The sequence below is a fragment of the Hydra vulgaris genome, chromosome 05, assembly GCF_038396675.1.
Source record: "Hydra vulgaris chromosome 05, alternate assembly HydraT2T_AEP".
NCBI lineage: Eukaryota > Metazoa > Cnidaria > Hydrozoa > Anthoathecata > Hydridae > Hydra > Hydra vulgaris.
This window is the reverse complement of record NC_088924.1, coordinates 21,772,501-21,795,000: the sequence shown is the minus strand read 5'-3', so window position 1 is coordinate 21,795,000 and position 22,500 is coordinate 21,772,501. Positions and strand designations below refer to the sequence as shown.

General features: G+C 26.0%; 1 protein-coding gene and 2 long non-coding RNA genes across 3 annotated transcripts in view; all 3 read right to left on the bottom strand.

The window, feature by feature from the left end:
* LOC136080246 (uncharacterized) overlaps nt 1-1,668 on the bottom strand; it is a 1,705-nt gene extending 37 nt beyond the window's left edge. Inside the window, exons 1-8 of the mRNA XM_065796861.1 lie at nt 1,653-1,668; nt 1,391-1,426; nt 1,199-1,306; nt 1,010-1,114; nt 805-918; nt 593-718; nt 392-484; nt 1-158 (exon numbers count right to left, since the gene is read on the bottom strand). The exon at nt 1-158 is cut by the window's left edge and continues 37 nt beyond it. Of these exons, the coding sequence (XP_065652933.1) occupies nt 1-158; nt 392-484; nt 593-718; nt 805-918; nt 1,010-1,114; nt 1,199-1,306; nt 1,391-1,426; nt 1,653-1,668 (756 nt within the window). The remainder of the gene's footprint in view (nt 159-391; nt 485-592; nt 719-804; nt 919-1,009; nt 1,115-1,198; nt 1,307-1,390; nt 1,427-1,652) is intronic.
* A 1,543-nt stretch (nt 1,669-3,211) lies between these two features.
* On the bottom strand, nt 3,212-3,432 carry LOC136080005 (uncharacterized). Its single transcript, XR_010638374.1, has 2 exons — nt 3,383-3,432; nt 3,212-3,283 (listed from the first exon to the last, which is right to left on the bottom strand). It is a non-coding gene; the product is annotated as an uncharacterized LOC136080005 (long non-coding RNA).
* Nucleotides 3,433-6,882: 3,450 nt separating this feature from the next.
* On the bottom strand, nt 6,883-9,936 carry LOC136080688 (uncharacterized). The gene is made up of 3 exons (XR_010638597.1): nt 9,727-9,936; nt 8,879-9,013; nt 6,883-8,554 (listed from the first exon to the last, which is right to left on the bottom strand). It is a non-coding gene; the product is annotated as an uncharacterized LOC136080688 (long non-coding RNA).
* Between the last annotated feature and the right edge of the window lie 12,564 nt (nt 9,937-22,500).

Here is a 22,500-nt window from a genome sequence, read left to right as displayed (position 1 = left end):
TTACATGTTCATGTCTTGGCATCGTTTATTCGAAAGTTTTGCCCTGATACTTATCTGTCGTCTGTTTTTCTCGCGATCATTAACTAATTTAGAGCGGATTTTTGAGTATGGAAAATCAATTGCATTTTTTATTCGAAAGCCTTCTATTTCTTTTCGAGCTAGAAGAAGATTTACAGTATTTAAATATATTGCAGAAACTGATTACTGACTCTTAGACTATTAGAAGAAATGGTGGTATCAATAGCTTTAGAGTGTTTTATTATAACCTTAAAGGGAAACCTATTTTTATTCAACAGTGATCAATGTCAAAAATAATTAAAAAATAACCTAAAATTCATCCTTTAACTTAATTCTATTTTACCAATTTTTTGGGATGGTACAAATTACTTACTTGGCCTATCAGAAATTCTTCCACAGATAAAATCCCCAAAGTAACAATTTAATGCTTCAACCTGCTTTACAGTCCACTTTCTTGGTTTTGATTCTAAAAGATATTGTATTGGTAAAACTGAACTCGCTTAAAGAAAAAATACTTTTGTAATTTTAATAAATTTTAACAAAGTTTTTGTAAGTTTTAGTAAAATAAAAATACTGGAACTAAGATCTCGTTTTTCATCTGAATCAAAATTTTCACTGTCCTCATCTTGACTTTCATTAATGTAATCAGGTTCACTTTCTTGAACATTTTCTTCATTATTTTCTTTATTTCGATAATTAACTAAAAGTATAATACAAACTTTATCATAAATTTTATAAAATATAATCCAATAAATTTTTTTAAATTAATTTTCTGTAAAAAATTACCTTTTTTGAGTGAACTTTTTGGATAAACTTTTAAATTTAAACCATTAAAAACTTTAGTGAAATTAGCACCAATATTTGACTCAATTGCCTTAACTGATATTTCTTCTTGTTCTTCTAAAAGTTAAATGAGGAGTTTTGATTGTTATTATAATACACAAGATAAAATTATAATTGAAAAATGTAAATTTAAAATTGTAAAAGTCACCTGCAATAGATGAGGAACATTTATTTTTCAAAGTTGAATTATCAAACGTAATTTCCTTATTAGGAAAATCACTAACTTTCTCCTTAATGCCAAAAACATCATTACCTAGATATAGATCTTTTAGAATAAAAAACAAATATTTAAATTTATTATAAATATCCAACTTTTTTAAGTATTGAAATTGTAAACCTTTTAAAGTTAAAGTGTGAGAGTCATTTTCCTGAACAACATCCTCATCAGATTCTTTATCAACAACATTCTCACCAGATTCATTCTCATAAACTTCCTTATCAGATTCTAGATATTTTATAATAAAATAAAAATTAGGCGTTGCCAGTAAAGCATACACTTTAATTAAAAAAAAAATTATAAATCAGATACCTTTTGTAGGCAGATCTTGTATCACATCAGATTGCCCTAACGTAAATTTAACAAAGCATAGTTTACTATATTGTGTGTTTATTTTGATTTTGATTGTAATTTTATACAAACCGTAATTTTATAAATTAAAAAAAATTAAACTAGGCCTAAATTTTTTTAAACACCTTTATACTTTTTAAAAAATCAAAAGATTTGTTCATACACTCAAGTTAACTTTTAAATATTTATGAATATACCAGAAACTAATACAAAAAATACATACCGGCATCAATTTCCATTAGTTGCTTCCCAACACGTGTTAATTCCAATAATGCCAATGGTATAAAAATCTCGATTCATTTTGTCCTATATGGGAATAAAATAATTCTTTATCTTTATCTTCTACATCAAGAGATGCAAAAAGTGTGCTAATTCTATGCCAATTTTTGGTGGCTATTATGTCTTTTGGCGATTTTAATACTAACTTTGAACAAATTTTGTTCACAACATGCCACCCTGAAACATGATTTTCAGATCCTTTTGAGCTTGCAAATATAAACTTATTATTTGTAAGAACGCCACCAACTTTACGGAAACTTTCGTTAGAAAGTTTTTTCATTGAAAGAATCGTATCTCCTGGAATAATTACTGGTACTAGATGATTATTACCTTTTCCTGTCATGTAAATAACTTTCATAGACTTCACTAAAATATGGTCTAAACTGTCAAGTTTTTAGAGTCTTTGTTTATCAAAAAATTCATCATTTACTTCTTGCAACCAATCTGCTAACAAAATTCGAGCAGGTTCACCACCTCTTCTGCCATATAATTAAGTAATGCGTGCACATGCAGCATTTTTAAGATTTTTATAGCTGCTTTCATAATCAAATTGAAATTTACTGCAGATTGAACTCATTAACTCAATTACGCGATTTTTAACAATATGTAAATCATCTTCTTGTGGAAGTCTTGATGGTTTTCTTAAATTAATTTGTCATTTTTTGTTTAAATGGTACGTTGCATCTCCAAATAGATAATCCTGCCAACCCTTAAAAGATTGAACAAATTTGGAGATCTCAGCAGCCTCATCATCTTTTTTCCTTGAGTAAAATGAATACTGCATTAGAGTTGCAGATTTTTTTATAAGATAATACAAGTTTTGTATTAAGCCTGCTTTAAGAGGCAAATCTTCTCTTTTTGTATATAATTCTATAGCCTCAGAAAGTTGCTCCAAGTTGCTCCGATTAAACATATCTAGAGAGTTGAAATATAAAGCATGTATACCATCCAGTTGCTTAAAAATATTATAGCAATTTGCAAGTCGTCGCATATCTCCCCTGACAGATCGAAAAACTTCTGCTGCTTTATCCTCTTTTTTGTGAAGTTTCAACTTTGAATCAATGTATACAACTTTGAATCAATGTATACAGTATTTTCGTCAGTGCAGCATAATTTACCAATCTCATCATATCTAATTTTTCCTAAAACATTCTTTAAAAAACCAGGATCAAGATCTAGCGATTTGGGGATATCTAATGATTCAATAGAAACTGGAATTGGTTCAACTGCATTAATTGTACTAAGCGAACACTTTTGAGCATGCCTTGTGAAGAACCTCTTGCTTATGAAACTGTTGCAAGCACTGCATCGCATTAAATTTTTCCATTTAGTGCCACTTTTTTCACGTTGATATATAGGATTATCAATGGAAGCCTGACTCTTATTGTACATTAATATTCCTTCTCTTCTTATTTTAGCAAAGAGTTTTTTACTAACTAACTTTGGCTGGTTCACAGCCTCAATAACCCGAGGCTCTTTTCCATGTTTTTCCATTTTCAAATGTCTACTTAGCTTTTGTTTCATTTGGCCACAAAATATGCAGAGTCTAGATGGCCTTTTATCATCTGATAATCTCTAAAAGAAGAAAGTGTATCTAACATTATTTTAGCACTTTTAGAAATAAAACTAGAAAATTAAAAAATTTCTAAAGTTTATAAATATAGCAAAGGTTACTTTTCCTATAAGTTTCTTTTTGTATTCTACCTCTTTCATAACAAAATTCTAAACAGTTAAACTAACTTTAAAAAAACAAACAAATAAGTTTAACAAATAATATGCTCAATGTAAATAATTTTACCTCTCCATTACAGTCATCTACTTTTTGGATCCTAATACAGTCATCTACTTTTTTCATAGAAGGGATCTAAGTAAAATGATCAATCAAAATAGTTGACTTTAATTTTTACATTATATAAATCTTCAACAACTCACAAATTTAAATATGTTTTTAGAACCTATTATAAATAAAGCATTAAATGTACCTTTAAAGATTCAGCATCGAAAACCTTCTCCAAACAAAAATCAAAAAACTCTTCCTCACTTTCAGGAAATTTTTCTTTGATTTTATAATCTATATATTCATCATGCAGATTTACATCTTTGATATGCAAGGAACTTTATTGTTATACAAATCTTATATTTGGAAATTATCAAAATTATTTAGCCAAAAATTCTATTTATAACCAATAAAATATAATAAAAGACTTACTATTTTAGTAACATACTTTAAACTTTCACAATTATCTGAACCACAATCACTGTCTCCAACAATTTCCTATTCAAAATATTGTATAAAGTTGTGATTTACATAATCCATTTTGTAAATGTATTTATTTACATAAGTAAAATATGTTTACAACACAAATATACAACTAAACCTATTTGCAAGACTTGTGTACTATATTTCATATCAAGATTGATATAAACACATCATATCAAGATTGATATAAACACATACAATCATATCAAGATTGATATAAACACAAACAATCATATCAAGATTGATATAAATAAATACTTTGACAAGCAATTTATGACAAAAAAACTAAATAAACAAAAATTGAATCATGCAAAATATACAACTGTAATCATTAACAAACCTCTGAAATGTTCAAGTCGTCAAAAACTATTGAATCCTCTGATTCCATGATTAATTAGAAATTTTTTCTAAGATTATATTATTAATAATTATTAATTTAATTTCAAAAAGCGCAAAAAAATCTCTATGAAATAAGCTTTAAAACGCACATGAGAAAAATTTTGCTCTAAAAAATTTTTTACTTGTTACATACCTAATACAACATTGTAAAAAGTTTAAAAATTATAATTTAATGTAAACAAGCTTAAGAAAACTATTTGCTTTAAAAAAAAAAAGAATAACTATAAGAATCCACAAGAAATTTAACAAAATATATAAGTCCCCGATTTGTTAATTTTAAACGCATTATGAAATTCATTGATTTAAACATGTGGAAACTTTGTTCTTTTTTATTCATAGGAAATTTTTGCATAAATTATAAAACTTTTACAAAATACTATTGTTTACAGAGCCTAATATGGTCATATGACTTTAATTTATGAAAAAAAATAAAATTCCTTATGAAATAAGCTTCAAAACTTTTCGGGGACACGATTATGTCCCCGTAAGACAAAAGTCCCCGCAAAGTCACATTTTATCGCGCAAAAAGTCCCCGCAAGCTGCTATTAGAAATATATATATATATATATATATATATATATATATATATATATATATATATATATATATATATATGTATGTATATATATGTATATATATATATTTATATAAATATATATACATATATATATATATATATATATATATATATATATATATATATATATATATATATATATATATATATCTATATATGTGTGTGTGTATATAAATATATATATATATATATATATATATATATACACATACATATATATATATAATCTACTTATGGCGCCCCTCTGTATGTAGGTTCATCCATATGTTTATGTTTAAATTTTGTTCTATATTAGCACATAAAATTGATATATTTATTAAGCAAATTGATATACTTATTAAATAAAAATAAAATGCGTTTATGTCACAACTACTTAATTAGTATTATTAAAAATTAAATCTTGAGTTTATTAAAAATATTAATTTTCTTTTTGTATAAGAATTTCAAACAAACTGAATTTTTAATCAAAACATTCTTCTACTTCAGAGCTGTTACCATAACAACTATGTATGAAACTTGAACTATTGTACTCTCTTAATCTGTTTATAAACTCATGTGTTAATTTACAACTGGTCTAATTGCTCCATTGTAACCAAAAAGCTAAAGTATGAAATGAATTTTATTAATGAATTTTACCCTTTTATTAATGAATTTTACCCTTTTATTAATGAATTTTACCCTAAAATTTGTTTTAAAAAGATATTTTATGTACCGCGGTATTTTTTTATTTCAAATTTATTTCCTTTACACTCATCAATAACAATAGAAGTGTTGCACTCTCTTGTCCTGTTTGTAAATCCGTGAGAAACATTACAATTTTACCAGTTAACCCCTTTGTGATCAGAAAACTTAAGAAAAATGTTTTAAAAATACTTGTTGATTGTTTTAATGACTGTGGATGTAAATGAATTTTGATAAGATAAGCGTTTTAAAATAGGTCTAAAAATTAATAATAAGTTAATTAAAAAGATAATGTAACATCGGAAATCAATCTATGATTAAAAAAAAAAAAAAAATTAAAACACATGATAAAGTTAATAACATAAAACTATTAATTAGGTAAATTGTTTAATAAAAATTTATTGTAACGTTGGAAAGATAAAAACCAGGTCGTGTAGTTAAAACAATTGAGTTTAGAAAAAATTTACTTTAATATCTAGTAACATAACTAAGATTTTTTTATTTCTATTTTTACATATATAACTAAAAGTGTTGCTAATATATATGTTTGTTTGGGTAGGGGTTAAAACTGTAGAAAGTATCTGGCTAAAGAGGAAACCTGCTGGTAGTTACCCAAGTAAAATGTATAAAACTCCACTTTTATAGTTTAACATATGTACTATTACAATTTTTTTTAAGTTTAAGTGTGTCTGGCAGAAAGATGGCACCATATAAGTGTATGGCAATGGATTTCAGTTTTTCTAATACAATTCCAAAGAAAAATATTAAAAAATTACGCTTTGTATGGTATTTTTAACACTTTTGGTACCTGTTACCTGCCAAGGCTACAATGCTCTAAAGTACATTATTGATCATCGTTTCTACTAGTGTTAGAACAATACGGTGATAACTTTTTAGCTTTAATAAAACAATGTTTGTCTGGCGGCCCCTTCTTTAAGTTTATACCCGAATTTAGATTAAAAAACACCGGTAAAAAAAACAAAGTAAATAAATCTACAGTAAATTAACATTATAGCAAACATAAATTGTTATTATGTGGCAACTATTGAATACAGGCTAAAAAGTAAACAAATCTAAAAAGTAAAATACTTTTTCGTTTTTTTGTTTTTAAAAAATTTTTACTAAAAAAGTTTTTCAAAAATATAAGAATTAAAATAAATATTTTTATCAATTTATAAAAGGCAAAAAAAGTGATTTTGGTTAAATTAAATCAACAACTAACATTATAGAAAATATAAATTGTTAATATGTAGCAGCTATTCATTCATATTATACCTTAAAAGCTAATTGCAGAATTTTTAAAAAACATAAGAATTAAAGATAAATGTATGTTTTCCATTCTTGATTAGAATTAAAATAAACTTAATACTTTACCGAAACATTCTTTTATTTCAGAGTTGCAAGCATTACAACCATCCATAGATAACTCCAAAACATGCTAGCATTACAACCACACTTTTTAACTCCAAAACATGAACCTTGACAAACAAAGCTGCGGCATAGCAAAACAAGTTGAGAAATGTATTAACTAGTTAACTAATTAGTACATTTCAGTACATATAAATTTACATATAAGACCAAATGCTTGGTATAAGTACATATAAAGCCAAATGCTTGAAATAACCATATATTAAATGATTTTAGAGCCTATTTGCTGTGAAAGAAGGTTCAAATTATCTGAAAATTCTTTATGTACTTTTGTGTCCAGTGTCATTTTATTTAATCACCTTTCTCACTCCTAATTATTACTTGTCCTTTTTTTAAGACTGGACTTATTTTTATATGGTTTTTGATTAAATTACCAAACCTTTCTTTATCAATATTTTATCACCTTAGTTTTGACCTGAATATATCTCTAAATATATCTTAGTTGTCAAACTGACTTGGCTTTACCAGTAACTTTTCTAGAAATAAAAGCTAAATTATGGCTCTCCTAATTTATTAACCAAATGTTAACTTGTAAACAAACAACCCAAACCTCTAGCCCTTACTCCTTGAATTGTGTTTTGTCTCTGACTCAAGCTTGAGTTCACTTTTTCTTTGTTTTTCTGAAAGTGGTTCAGACCATGCTATAACCACACTATAACTTTTATCTTGCTTTTTTCTTCACAGGCTCACATTATGATCTCACTTCTCATAATTACACTAAGACTAACTAGGATTTGTAACTTTCTTTTTGATTGTCCTTAAACTGAAGTTTTTTTTGTCTTACTGCTAAAAAAATAGATATGCCTTCCATATAATCTCTTAAATTTAGGCAAGCATGAAAGCTTTTACTACATCTGGAAGTTTTTGAGTTAAGCCTCACTCTTCCCATTCTCCTGGTGCAGTTACCAATTATAATCATTTGTTTCACGTTACCTGAGGATAAATCTCTTTTCTCATTTTAAGAAATCATTAAAAAACAACTATTCTTAATAGCCCATAGTTATCAGATTGATAAGTTTTATTTTATCTCTTAATTAGGATTTAGAAATTTTTAGAAAATCCTTAATTGTGCCATCAACAGAGGTAAGTCTAAAATTCTTTCTATTAATTATAGAAACAATTTTAGACTTGTCTTTGTTGATGCTATAATATCGTGGACATGTAATATAATAGTGTTGACATATTTTATAATAATAATAAATATAATAATGTAGGCATATGTTATAACAATGCTGACTCTGTTGTCATAATAATGTGTAAGTATGATATTACTGCCTTTCAAAGAAAGCTCTGTATTTTCCAAGGATAATGTAGAGCAATTAGCAAAAATCGTTTTTACTAATTTTTCTTTCAAATCTAATAATTACACATAATAAATAATATAATAATGTGGACATATATTATAATAAATAATAATTGCACATAATAAATAACTCTGACCTTCATTTTAAAGTTATCCTCATTCATTAGTAGCTGTAATTTCAAAACTCTATAGTTTTAACTACAAAAAGTACAACAATTACCTGATATTTCATTTTTAAGATATGTGAGTTTATTTGTACAAAAAGGCAGACTTAAAAGTGATTATAAAAATACTAGTTTTCTAATACAAATTTTTCTAGAATATAGGTTATAGTTACAGTTCAAAAAAATACACATGTGAATAAGGTCCAAAATGCTCTAGGTAAACTTTTTTAATTTACTTTATTAAAAAAAAAAAACACGTTTTTAAACATTAAAATTTGTTTAAACAATTAAATTGGTTTAAAAAAATAAAAGTTGTTTTGAAAAAATAATAAAATTAGTTTATAATACAATTGCTCACCGAAGAATTCCAACCTTTCAGAGTTAAGCTCATAACAAACTTTCTTAAAACTTTTAGCGCCATAGTCACATGTTGTGTTCTTAATTCTTAAGAGAGCGCTTCAACTAGACCAATTAATGCATTGGGACCATAATGCTAAGGTAACAAATCAGCAATAAAGATATTCCATAAAACATTACAAAAATAATATGAATTTCATAGAACTTATTTCATATATAAGCATAAATATATATATATATATATATATATATATATATATATATATATATATATATATATATATATATATATATATATATATATATATATATATATATATATATATATATATATAGGTATGTTACATGAAACTTTTAAATTCATCAAATTCTGGGTTGTTATATATCATTAAAAAGAGCTTTATTTCAATATTCCAAAAGTGAAAAAATTTTCAAAATCGAACCACCCTACAAAAAGTTATGACGTTTTAAGTACCGATTTGTTGATATTAGGATTTGATGAAGAAACTGTCGTCAAAATAAAGTTTTTATAAACTAAAACTATTATAACTTAATCAATTCTTATCCAAAAGTTTATCTTGGTATCAAAAGATAGATACAAGAGTTATCTACAAATTTGTAAAGGTCTCTAGATTACAGGCCCATCCGGGGCAACAGGGGGCACAAAACCACCATTCATACCGGCAATAAAGACTAACTATATTATATGTATAAAAGTGTTTTTTTAATGAAGGTAAAGGTGATGGTTTCAAACACCCTATTATCAAAAATGACTCTTTTTTTTAATAAATATTTATCTTTATAATTAAAAAGAAATCTAGTATCTAATCAAAAATTATATTTTATTACTTTACAACATCACTAGCAGCGCACCCTTTGTTTCAAGTGGTATAGATGGGAAAGGGGGCGTGTCATCACCCCCCCTCCTCTTTTACAACCTAAAAAAAAAAATTTTTTTTAATGAGATTCGAAAAAATATTTAAATGTAATTAAAATAATAAACTTTAATATGAAAACATCTTTTATCAAAATTCAAAATACATCACATAATGCTTAGTTTTAGTTATAGATGGTTCCCCCTCTGACCTGAAAAAAAATTTTAAAAACAAAAAATGTTTTATAATATTATTTTAATTAGTTTACATCTTGGCTTTTAGTTAATGATTAAGATATTAAATTCCTTTAATGAAACTATTTATTATTCATTGTTAACAATAGATACAACATGAAAAAAATATTGCAAGTTCGACTACTCGCTTTATATTTTTGCAAGTTCCACTACTCGCTGTAATTTTTTTTTGCAAGTTCCACTACTCGCTTTATATTTTTTTGCAAGTTCCACTACTCGCAGTAATTTTTTTTTTGCAAGTTCCACTACTCGCTGTACATATTTTTTGCAAGTTCCACAACTCGCTGTAAATTTTTTTTGCAAGTTCCACTACTCGCTGTACATTTTTTTTGCAAGTTCCACTACTCGCTGTACATTTTTTTGCAAGTTCCACTACTCTCTGTAATTTTTTTTGCAAGTTCCACTACTCTCTGTAATTTTTTTTGCAAGTTCCACTACTTGCTGCACATTATATATATATATATATATATATATATATATATATATATATATATATATATATATATATATATATATATATATATATATATATATATATATATATATATATAGTCAAAAAATAGTAAAATCATGTAGTAAGATAATAAAATGCATGTCCAATTATCAAAAAATAATTGGCAACATTCACGTCGTGTCTATTGTTAACAATGATTAATATATAGTTTCATTAATGGAATTTAATATCTTAATCATTAACTAAAAGCCAAGATGTAAACTAATTAAAATAATATTATAAAACATTTTTTGTTTTTAAAACTTTTTTTCACGTCAGAGGGGGAACCATCTATAACTAAACTAAGCATTATGTATGTATTTTGAGTTTTGGTAAAAGATGTTTTTATATTAAAGTTTATTATTTTAATTACATTTAAATATTCACATTAGGAAAACATCAGCTCACAGGATACAATGTCAGCAACTAGCTGGAACTTTTTCATATAATAATCAACAGCTTCAGAATCATTATCTTTTCTAGTGCAGTAAGAAATAGTAATAGCCTTTCTGTGTTATTTTTAAGTTTTTCTACTCTGCTATTGTGCAAGACTGTCATTGCTGTATCGGAATCATATCATTCATTAATATTATTGATATAGTATGTATTAAGTATATATTATATCATAGTATATATTTAATATATACTATAATATGGTATATGTTATAGTATATATTAAATATATAATATATTATAAATATAATATACTATAAATAGTATATTAAATTTAATATACTATAAATATAATATATATGTCTATATATTTTTAGACAAATATTAGTATATTACTAATATATGATATATTCTAAATACATAAAAAAGCAGTATATTATATTATTATATGATATAAAGCTTTTTAAAAAAGTAATATGATTGGACTGAGCAAAAAACATCTATTATTGAATTTATAATATAAAACCAATTTTAATCTTATTAACTGCATATTAAAAAAAAGTTAAACAAAAATTGGTTAAAGAACTATTTAAAATTGCAAATTAACTGTTTTAATTGAAAAATTATTAATTAAAAGCAAATTATAAAAGAAATGAAAATATATAATGAAAAAAAAAAATTTTTTTTAACTACAATCATGAAGAAATGAATCAAATAAACTTTTCAAGTTTAAATAAATGAAGCCAAAGTCATAACTAAATAATAGATAAGCATTGTAACTTTTTTTGATCATTTTAACAGTGCCTTCTGTCATATTTCTGTAGTAATATTAACTTTTATTAAGTTAAAAAAACTATATGCTAATAATAAAGTTAATTATACTTCTTTATTAATTTTAAGAGCTTTATCTACAGTTGAACTGTAATTAAAAATATTAGAGTATTATAATTGAACTGTCTCAATATTTAGCATAAAAACTTATAAAAATTGAAACTAGCTAAATCATTCATTTAAATCATACTTAATATGATTCAAATAATTTACCATTCATTGAATGGTAATTTATTTGAATCATATTAAGTATGATTCAAATAAATGATTTGGAATTTAGAATGATTCAACAAAAAGTAGTGGTAATATCATTTATTAAAATGATTTAACCACTACTTTGATTGCCAAAAGAGGATTCTTGAGGAGAACGTTTGATTAACACAAAAATTTTTATATTTTTGTTTTTATTCATTTTTCTTTTTAGTTAAATCTGAACTAATTATTATAATTTTAAAAGCAGATTGAAGTTCCTCTTCATCCGCCCCTCCCCCTCCCCATGTCTCAAAATAAAAGCGGAAAATAAAAATTTAAGTACCAAAAGTGCTGCACAAAATAGAGTATGTGCTGCATGAAATAAATCAATGAAATTTGGCAGGTGCAAAGAAATTGTGTAAACTTAACATCGAGAATAGTATTGCAAAAAAAAAAAGCATTTCTTCAACATTTACTGAATGCACAAAGTATAACTAAGTTTTTGTCATTTAAAAATCTACTTTAAAAAGTTTTTATTGTAATCAAAAGGTACAAATTTATAAAGTTTAATTACTCTAGTTTTTAAAAAATATCTATACTAATATATAACTCTAAATAAAAATCCTCAAAATACGTTTCTCCCTCGATAGCGAAAAGCAAACTTCAAAAAACGTGGCACAGAATTTTAGCACAAATATCGGTTCCGTAAAACGCGTATATATATATAAGGTAAGTGTGGGTATTAAGGCCCGGCGGGTAATAGGCCCACTAATCCAAACTTAGGGAAAAAATAAATTGTGAAACTTTTTTTCGACATTAAAATATTAGAGTTATCTGGTTTTATCACTGGCAGCAAAAAAAAATCAGCATTTCTTTACATTTTCATTTTTTTAGGTGGGCCTTAATACCCATACTTACCTTATATATATATATATATATATATATATATATATATATATATATATATATATATATATATATATATATATATATATATATATATATATATATATATATATATATATATATATATATATATATATATATATATATATATATATATATTTATGCTTATATATATATATATATGTATATATATATATATATATATATATATATATATATATATATATATATATATATATATATATATATATATATATATATATATATATATATATATATGTATATATACATATATATATATATATATATATATATATATATATATATATATATATATACATATATATATATATATACATATATATATATATATATATATACATATATATATATATATATATATATATATATATATATATATATATATATATATATATATATATATATATATATATATATATATATATATATATATATATATATATATATATATATACACACACACATATATGTGTGCGCTTATTAGGAGTTATGACTTTTTGTGACTCCATGTTCCTGGGTCATACTTTGATGAATATTTATATAAAAGTAATGAAAAAAATATTAATTGGATTTTCAAAAAAACATTAATTGAAAGTTCACCCACAAACCAAAAATTCAAATTTACCATATTTATCATGTGCGCACAAAATTTCAAACAATTTCATAATTGTTGTTTTGTAATACTAATTTTTTTTAATTGGATTAAAAAAAGTTATTTTGCAGTTTTTAGGCATTTAACAGTTATTGCTACATTATAACGCTCTAAATTACAAATTTATATAAAACTACGAACTCAAATAACAATTCTACAAATCAGGGCCGTGCACAGATTTTTGGGGGCCCCAAGCATCCTTCAATTTGCGGCCCCACCTCCCCCCCCCCACCTCCGAAAAAAAAAAGTCTCTTCAAAATTTTTGATTATATTTCAAATAATCATACGTTTAGTTGTATATAATATAATTGTAATTAAGTGACATATAATTGTAATTAAGTAGTCCAGCTTTTGTTTCTTACAATATTTTTTTTGTCTTTTGTTTTGCAAACTCTTCAATCGCATCATGGAAATCAAGATTTTGTGCTAATAGACACTCAATCCTAAAAATGGCAGAATTACTTATTTGTTCTTGTGCCATAGTTGACCATAAAAAATTGAAGCAAAAGTAAGCAGTGCAATCACTGAAATTTCGAAGAGTTCCCTCTCATTTCTGAAATTTTGTGTAACAAGTCGAATGGGGAAAGTGGTTTTTTTCCAAAGTTTGCAGAATGATATTGTTTTTGTGAAGCAGTTTTTCTGCAGTTCATTTTCAATCATGTCACTCTTAATCATTGCTTCATACAGTTTTTGATATTTCCACAAAAAAGATAATATAGTAAAGATTTCTTGAATGGCTTTGAAACGAGCAGTGAGTCTATCAATCACAGAGTCAAGAACGTAATAAAAAACCGCTCCGAAATGTAGCTTCCTCTCCTGATTCTGTTTCGGTTGATCCCATGAAACTTTCATCTCCTTCAATTTGCTCCCAAGCAAAACCTTTGCGCTTCACTTTTTGGTGGATTGAAAATTTAATACTAATTTCTGCAACATCTGCAGCTAATTTAGCTTTATTCAAAACTATTGGCCTTTCCTCCAAAACAGATTTAAGGTGGCTGATCAATGCTTTAAAATATTTCACCTAAATATTGCCTTATATGAATAGTTGCCTTTTTTGCTTAAATTACCTAGTTTCAGCAATTAATCAATGTGAGAATTTTCGTCAAAACTCCAGACATGAGAACATATTTGAAAGAGTTCAAATATTTCAGGACACCTCTAATCTCAGTTTTTGATTTAGGCGAATAAATACATACTCTGAACTTTTTCTAAAGATTTAATGATTTAGCTCAATTGATTAGAGAAAAGGCGAATTACGTCAAATCTTTTAGTTCATCATTGTTCATTGGCATTCTGATTTTTAAAACAGACATTGGAATTATAGGATTTCAAGTATCTTTTGGCATATCCAGTGGAAAGGAAACGTAACCAGCTCTGACAAACCTATTCAGCTAAGGAATAAAAAATTGAAAAAAGGAAAAAATTTTAAAGTCACCAATGTCAAATGGCTGCAGCAAAGCAGCCATTTGTTATTGTTATATGATATATAATATATCAGCATATCATATGAAATATATCAGTATGATATATTACATATAATATTGTGTGTTTATCATTATTAATTTATAAATTAAATTAAATTATATAATCAAGCGAATCGCCTGTAAAAACAAATCTTCATAATACGTCACTTTTAAAGTTTGGCTTGCACTAGGTTTGATCGCATGACAACATTTTCTTAATATTCAAAATCAGCTTAGAAATAAAATTTAAACAATAGCTTTTCAAGACCAGGGTTATTTCTACTGACTATGATAAAACTTGTTTGCTCTATTGTTGGCGGCATTGAACATTTGTGCTACATATTTGTGTGAAAAGTTGAAACTGATTTGCTTTGAGGCGTAAGGATAAAGGGATGGAAAAAAAAAACCCGGAAGTTTTTTGCATTTCTGCGAGTAAATTTTTTTAAGTCAACCACTGGTGGGGCCCCAATAGGAGCCGGGGCCCCGAGCAATTTGCTCGGGTGACTCGCCCTCTGCACGGCCCTGCTACAAATACAAAAAGCCTCTGCATATATCAAAAAAATGTTGTGTAGCATTCCAGGCTGTATCCAGCGATAGTTTTAGAAAAAAATCCATTAAAAAAAAATAGAAAAGGCTTTTAGGAAAAAATATTAATGAAGAGAGGCATAAAAGCCTCTTATTTGATGGCAACATGTTTTTTCTTTCGCTTCCAAATTCTCATTAAGATTGTACAGCATTTATTTATTACATTAAGTTTATAAATATAATTCATTTATTACATAAGAAAACAACAACAAAAAGCTGAATGGTGATAAAATAAACAAAAGATTATTTATAATATAAGATTCTTTATGCATAAAATAAAATGCTATGCATAAAATATTTTTAAGAAATAAATAATAAAGAAATATATAAATCAATAACAATAATAAATATATAAATCTTAAAACAAATTCAGATTACATTTGTTATTTATGCTAAAGTTATTTTTTATAAAATCTTAACGCTATGTAAATATGCTAAGGACGCAATTTAATTTTTAACGATATAAAAGTGAATAACATTAATAAAGTTTACACTTTATTTATAATTATAAAACGTATACACGGCTAACAAAAATACCATTTTTTTTATGTTTATTTGCTTTTATTTCATAATGTTGGAATTTATTATTGTTGACAATTATGGAAGTTTTAGTTTAGGCACCCATACCGGTCAAACGGTATGGTATTACGTCTGTTTACAGCTTTGTATTAAGCCTAATTAAAATGTAATATACAACTCATATGCTCTGTTAGACAAATAAAATCTAAGCAGGAGGTTCTCTTTCATTTCATAGATGTCAAAAAGATCTTGAAGACATTGATTGCTTGTTCTGCACACTGATTTGTTCTTGGAATTTCCAGTCTTGATGGTCCTAATTCCAAAACGTTTCCACTGAGTTAACTGAGTTAAACGCTTTTAAACTTTAGTGATAAAGCAAGCTGCTAAATAGCTTCCGATAATCATCTGCATTGTCAAGCTTAAATGGCATGCAATCGCACAATTTAACTGACCACAATAATTTTTTTTCTTTACAATTTGACCATGGCTGTTTGGGAGTTTTAACAATTTAAAATGCAATAAAAAAAATTGTTACATTATGAATAACTTTTAATTGTTGATCTTTTCTAAAGTTTTTATTTTTTGCAAAGGCTTTAAAAAAATAAAAAAATTAACTATAACGATTGTTTGAAATAGTCGCATTTTGTATAAATTAAAAAATAATGTTATTTAATTTTTTTGTTATTATTAAATTTATTAAACAAATGTTTATACAACTTAAAAATACTATATATATATATATCATTTATTAAACAATCGTTAGAGGCAACAGTTTCAAGGCCTTGGTCTTGGCCTTGAAACTGTTGCCCTTGGCCTTGGTCTTGGCCTTGATTGTTTTGGCCTCGGCCTTACAAAAAAAATATATAATATTAAAGAATTAAAAGTTTTCATTCTTTATTTTTATATATTTTGCGCATAATCTTGGTTTATTTTTACAACATGTGGTTTATTATCAATTGTTATCGACAGTTTTGTTAACAATTGGCCTTAACGTTAGGCAAAAATTTAAGTTTTTGGTCTTTAAAATAATTGCGTAAGCCTTGCAACTCTTATTCTTGACCTTGACCATAAACCTCTTGGCCTTGTACTTGGCCATGTCCTTGGCCTTGGCCTTGTAACTTTTGGCCTTGGCCATTCTACTTTTGGCCTTGATAACAACTCTGATTAGAAGTAAATGGTAAAAATGTTTTACGTGAATTTAATGAAACGTTGCAAAAGATAAGTTTTAAAGTAATTTATTTCAAATGCAATTCCAAAAAACGTTACAAAAAGTAATTTTTGCTTTCAAATTTAGTTTTATGAGTTTAATTTTAGTCCTTATAGATTTCTTTTTTGTAAGGAATTGTTTCCTTTTTTCTATAGATTTTTTTTTTAATTTTCTTCCTAGTTTAAGTTTAGCTTAGTGTTTCTTTTTTCAGCGCATTCTGAAATCATTAAAATATCTAAAAATTCATGGTCAAGTTGTCAAAAAAAAGTGATTTGCGTGTTCAGCAATAGCATTCGATTGCACGCAATTCCTGTCTAAGTCTACTTCATAACTGTATTTTTGGTTCAAAAACCACTGGTCTGATTATCTGTAAGAAATGACTCTACCCATGTCGAGTCTCTTCCCTCTGAGAGAAGAATAAATGATAAAAGAGCTAGTATTGTTTGGAAATTCCATCTCGCATGATTTAAATTAAGTATTTTCTGCAACTTCACTTTAGGAAATACACCAGATTCTTCAAAAAAGAGGAACATCTGTGTTAAAAGAAATAGAAATTTCATATAATCACGCTATCCTGCTATTTTAGTAATCACAACTTTGCCATTCTTGAAACTATTCCTGCGCTGTTTGTAATTCTTTACAAGTTCCGAAAAAAAGGATTTTTGATATTGGACAACATAATGTTTCCTTTAAGTTCTTCATCCTTTATTACGTGAAGATGGAAAACATGATGTTAAAAAGTAATAAATTTTTGGTGGTGGTTCTATCAGTTTCTTTTCAATATAACATCTTTGAAACTGACTTACAATTCTTCTCATTCTTCCAGTTTTTTTTCAGCATATTTTCTTTGTAACTGACTGAAAATTCCACTCCTACTCTAATTCTACTTCTTCCTTCCTTTGTCTTTACATTAGAAGTGTCAGCTACAATTGTTTTATACTCTTCCATAAATTGTATATGTTAAGAATAGCTGTGATACCTTTAAAAATAATATATGCTTTTCCGTCTGATATATCTAATACATTTAGCGTAACTTCTCTTTGTTTATTCTTCAACTCAACACTTGATATTATTGGTGACTAATTATTTACCATCAAAGTACAGTGACCAGATTACTAAGTCTAGAGTTTTCTTATTTCTTCTTTAAGCTTAACCACTTTATTATTAGTTGATATAAATATACCCGACTGTGAAGATGTGTGAATGTTGATTCCATCTTAAGATAACTGTCGACAAATGGTTGCTGCCTTGCTGGTTGATGTGGACTGTTCTTCTGAATCTTCAGACTCCTGATGTTATACCTCAGACTTGGATTCGGAAGTTGACATTGTTGTAGTTGCTGTGACTGTTGTTGAAGTTAGCTTAAAGGACATGTTTCTTCTTTTGAATGGGTGGGTAGTTTTTAAACTAGCAGCTTGCTAATTGTATGAACTTTGCAGACCTGTTCTTCGCTTCCAATCTGAAGATGATTAAAATTTTTGTCCTTACTGCAAAGCCATTCACCATCTTTTATTGAGATGACACTTGATTCCTTAGATCTTTTTTTTTTTTTGTTTTACATGTTTATCGTAAGTCTTCAGCACATGATCCAGTTTTGCCTGTGTGACTTGAATTGATAAATGTGAAAGTTTATTTTCTTTTGTCATAAACCTTTTACTTTTTTTCCAATCTGCTTTAAGCATTCTCATCATGTTCTTCTATTGGAACAGTTCTTCTTTTCCTATTTGGCTCATAAAATCACACGATATTCTTTATTCAGACCATCTTGTTTCTTTCAGTGGTGGAAGTGTTTTTCTTATAGGACATTTTGATTGAAGACAGTCCTTTAAAAGATTTCTGAAAGGCAATACTAATAAATACAAGTGCTATTGTATTTCTATATTATTTGATTGCCATATGGCAAAAGCAAATTTATATTAAATTATCAGCGCTGCTTAATCAGCTTATATAATCTTGCTATCGTTATTTTATAATTCTAGAAAGTTGCAAAGATTTCTAAAAACATCCAGAACAATTCAGAAAGGTCTAGCAAGCTCCATAAGGTTCAAGAAAATTTTAGGCTTCAGAAAGTCATAATGCTAATGCCTGCATACTATTATTCTATTATAAAAATTTTAGTATTGTGGGTGACCTTTTTTGAAAAACAATCAGTATAAAACCCATTTTCATTATTTTTGAGCAAATGTTTATTGATTTATTACATAGTTACATAGAAAACTAATTATTTTGCAAAAAGTTAAAAAGTCTTAACCCTAGTATATATATATATATATATATAATATATATATATATATATATATATATATATATATATAATATATATATATATATATATATATATATATATATATATATATATATATATATATATATATATATATATATATATATATATATATATATATATATATATATATATATATATATATATATATATATATATATATATATATATATATATTATCCGGCCTTGTCCGAAATAAATGAGTGCAAGAGCAGAGAAATGCTTTTCTAAAATAAACATAGCGAGCCAACGTGCCTTGTTTATTTTAACTGCGACTAAAAACAGCTTTTCACAAGAGCTTTCTATTTGTGTGCAAGTTATCAGTTTAACCATAAAAAATAAAAGGGCTGAAATTTAGACTAAATTTATCAAAATTAATTTAAAATAATTATCAAATTTAGCGGAGGTAAACAAACTGAAGCAAAAAAAATTAAGGTAGTTTTAAATATTGTCAGTAATGGAGATAGGTAGTTTTAAATATTGTCAGCAATGGAAATAGTTTTACTTTAAAATAATTATCAAATTTAGCGGAGGTAAACAAACTGAAGCAAAAAAAATTAAGGTAGTTTTAAATATTGTCAGTAATGGAGATAACAAAGAAATTAATAAACTTGAATAAAAATTGAGTTTGTTATCTTAAATCTTTGTTTCGCTCCGCTATGCAACACTTAAACTTAAATCAATGAATCATGTGTTGTAGCATATATCAAAATATTTTTGTTTACCTCTTCTACATTTTAACTTTTATCAAAGAATCATGTGTTGTACCATGTTACAATAAGTTGATACAAATTGCTAAGTAAATTGCTACACTTATAAAAACAAAAAGTAGCTTTTTTATCTAAGACTCCTTTAACAATATTTTCTTGATTCTACAAAAACCTTATTGTAATTAATCTCTATTATTATATAACTAGATAACTCTACTTTGATTTTTGTTTAATCTTATCTATTCTCCTTACAAATTATATTTTGATTATCTCTTAATCTTATTTAATTCAAATAAAAAATGATTATAAATAAGTTTATATTAAAATCATTAAATTTACTTAATCGTTAAGTTTAACACTAGAGTATTATACAACCGTTAAAATAGAATTACTGGTCATTCTTTAGTGTCGTTTTAAAGTATTTTATTGCCGACAACATCATTAAGTTCTAATAATAAAACCGTTAAAATAGAATTACTGGTCATTCTTTAGTGTCGTTTAAAAGTATTTTATTGCCGACAACATCATTAAGTTTTAATAAAACAACCGTTAAAATAGAAATACGAAATAGAAGCTCTGAAAATAAAACTCTGTAAGTTAATTTTATATTTTTATTAAGAATAAAATAAATTCTTCATGAAAAAGTTTTACTTTAAAAGTAAAGTTATAAAAAAAAAAAAGAAACAAAAAAGGACGGAAATGAAAAACAAAAAAAAAATCAAGCAAAAATGATAAAACATCGAAACCTAAAATTCAAATGTATTAAGTATGTTAAACGCTATTAAAAGAAGTTATATTGTTGGGTATACTTTAATCTTTAATTTTTTAAATTTAATTACTAAATCAAACTTACATAAGTTAGTCATAACCACTCTGTTAAAAAAACAATACAATAAAATGGTCATGATGCACTAGATGGCCAGTTTAACACGGAACTATCAAAAGGCCTGGTCACAATTAACTGGCTGGAATAAGACAATCAAACTTTATAAATTCAGCACTTATGTTTTTTGTTATACAAAATCTTTTTCGAATACAATTTCTATAGCGCCCCAATTTTATGCATTCTTACTTCGCTATAAATTATTGGCAGTAGTTTTAAGGGGGATTAACTATTATTATCATTAGAGCTCAATCATTTTTACAATTTTTCAATTCATCTTTTTTTTTTTGTTTAACAAACATTCTTGGTTTGCATTTGAAGTTATTTCAAATTTTTCTTGTAGACATAAATAGGGTTTTTTGGGTCTGAGCACCTGGACTCGGAGCCAGACCAAATTACATGGATCCGATACCCAGTTGAAGACTCAACAAGTATCATCATGGTCCATATATGTTTTCAAAACTATAGTTTTTTAACAGGAAAAATACTTTTTTTATTTATTTCTTTTTTCCATTAATCTAAAACTCTGTAAGATTAAAAGCAATAATTGCGTTTCTTAAAATTTACTTCCAGATGTTTCTTAAAAATGAGTTGTCATCTTAAAGTTGCATTTATCTATGTACCTGTATATATATTTATATCTATTAACCCTGATACTTTTAATGGGTAAAGAACGCGTGAAACTTGTTACTCAAAACAGAAAGAAAAAATGATATACCGTAAATCAATATATTTTATTCACACTAAGTCAGCAAATACTAGTCTTCTACTAACAGATTCACAAAGCGCAATAAATGCATTTTATTCCATGGTAGATCTTATTAACACTTCTGCAAAAAATTATGTTATTAAAAATTTATGTGGGTACAAGATAATTAAAGTACTGTATTATTCATAACTGTTCAATTATTATGTTGTCAAGAGTGTAAAACTTGTAGAGTTAATTTAGTTAAAATACACACACACATAAAAAAACGACTTTTCTAGGTTATTGATGATATTGCGTTAATGTGGATATAATTATGAATTTTGAACACCCAAGAAGTGCTGTTATGAAAGAAGTAGAGTTTTTGATATTAACCAAAGGTCTATTTGTGCAATACGTCTATGTGAATAGTGCCATACTGGTTTGAAAAGATCATGTTATCTTATGGATCTTTCACCACCAATGACTAAAATTACTTACACTTAAGTTGTTCATAAATTTGTTACTAAAGTTGATGCAATTGCAGTAGAAACCAAATTAGATACTGCACTATAAATTACAGAAACATCCCAACAAATGGCTGATCCAATTTAGTAAATTCTAGTTTTTCTTGTGATAATACTTGGCC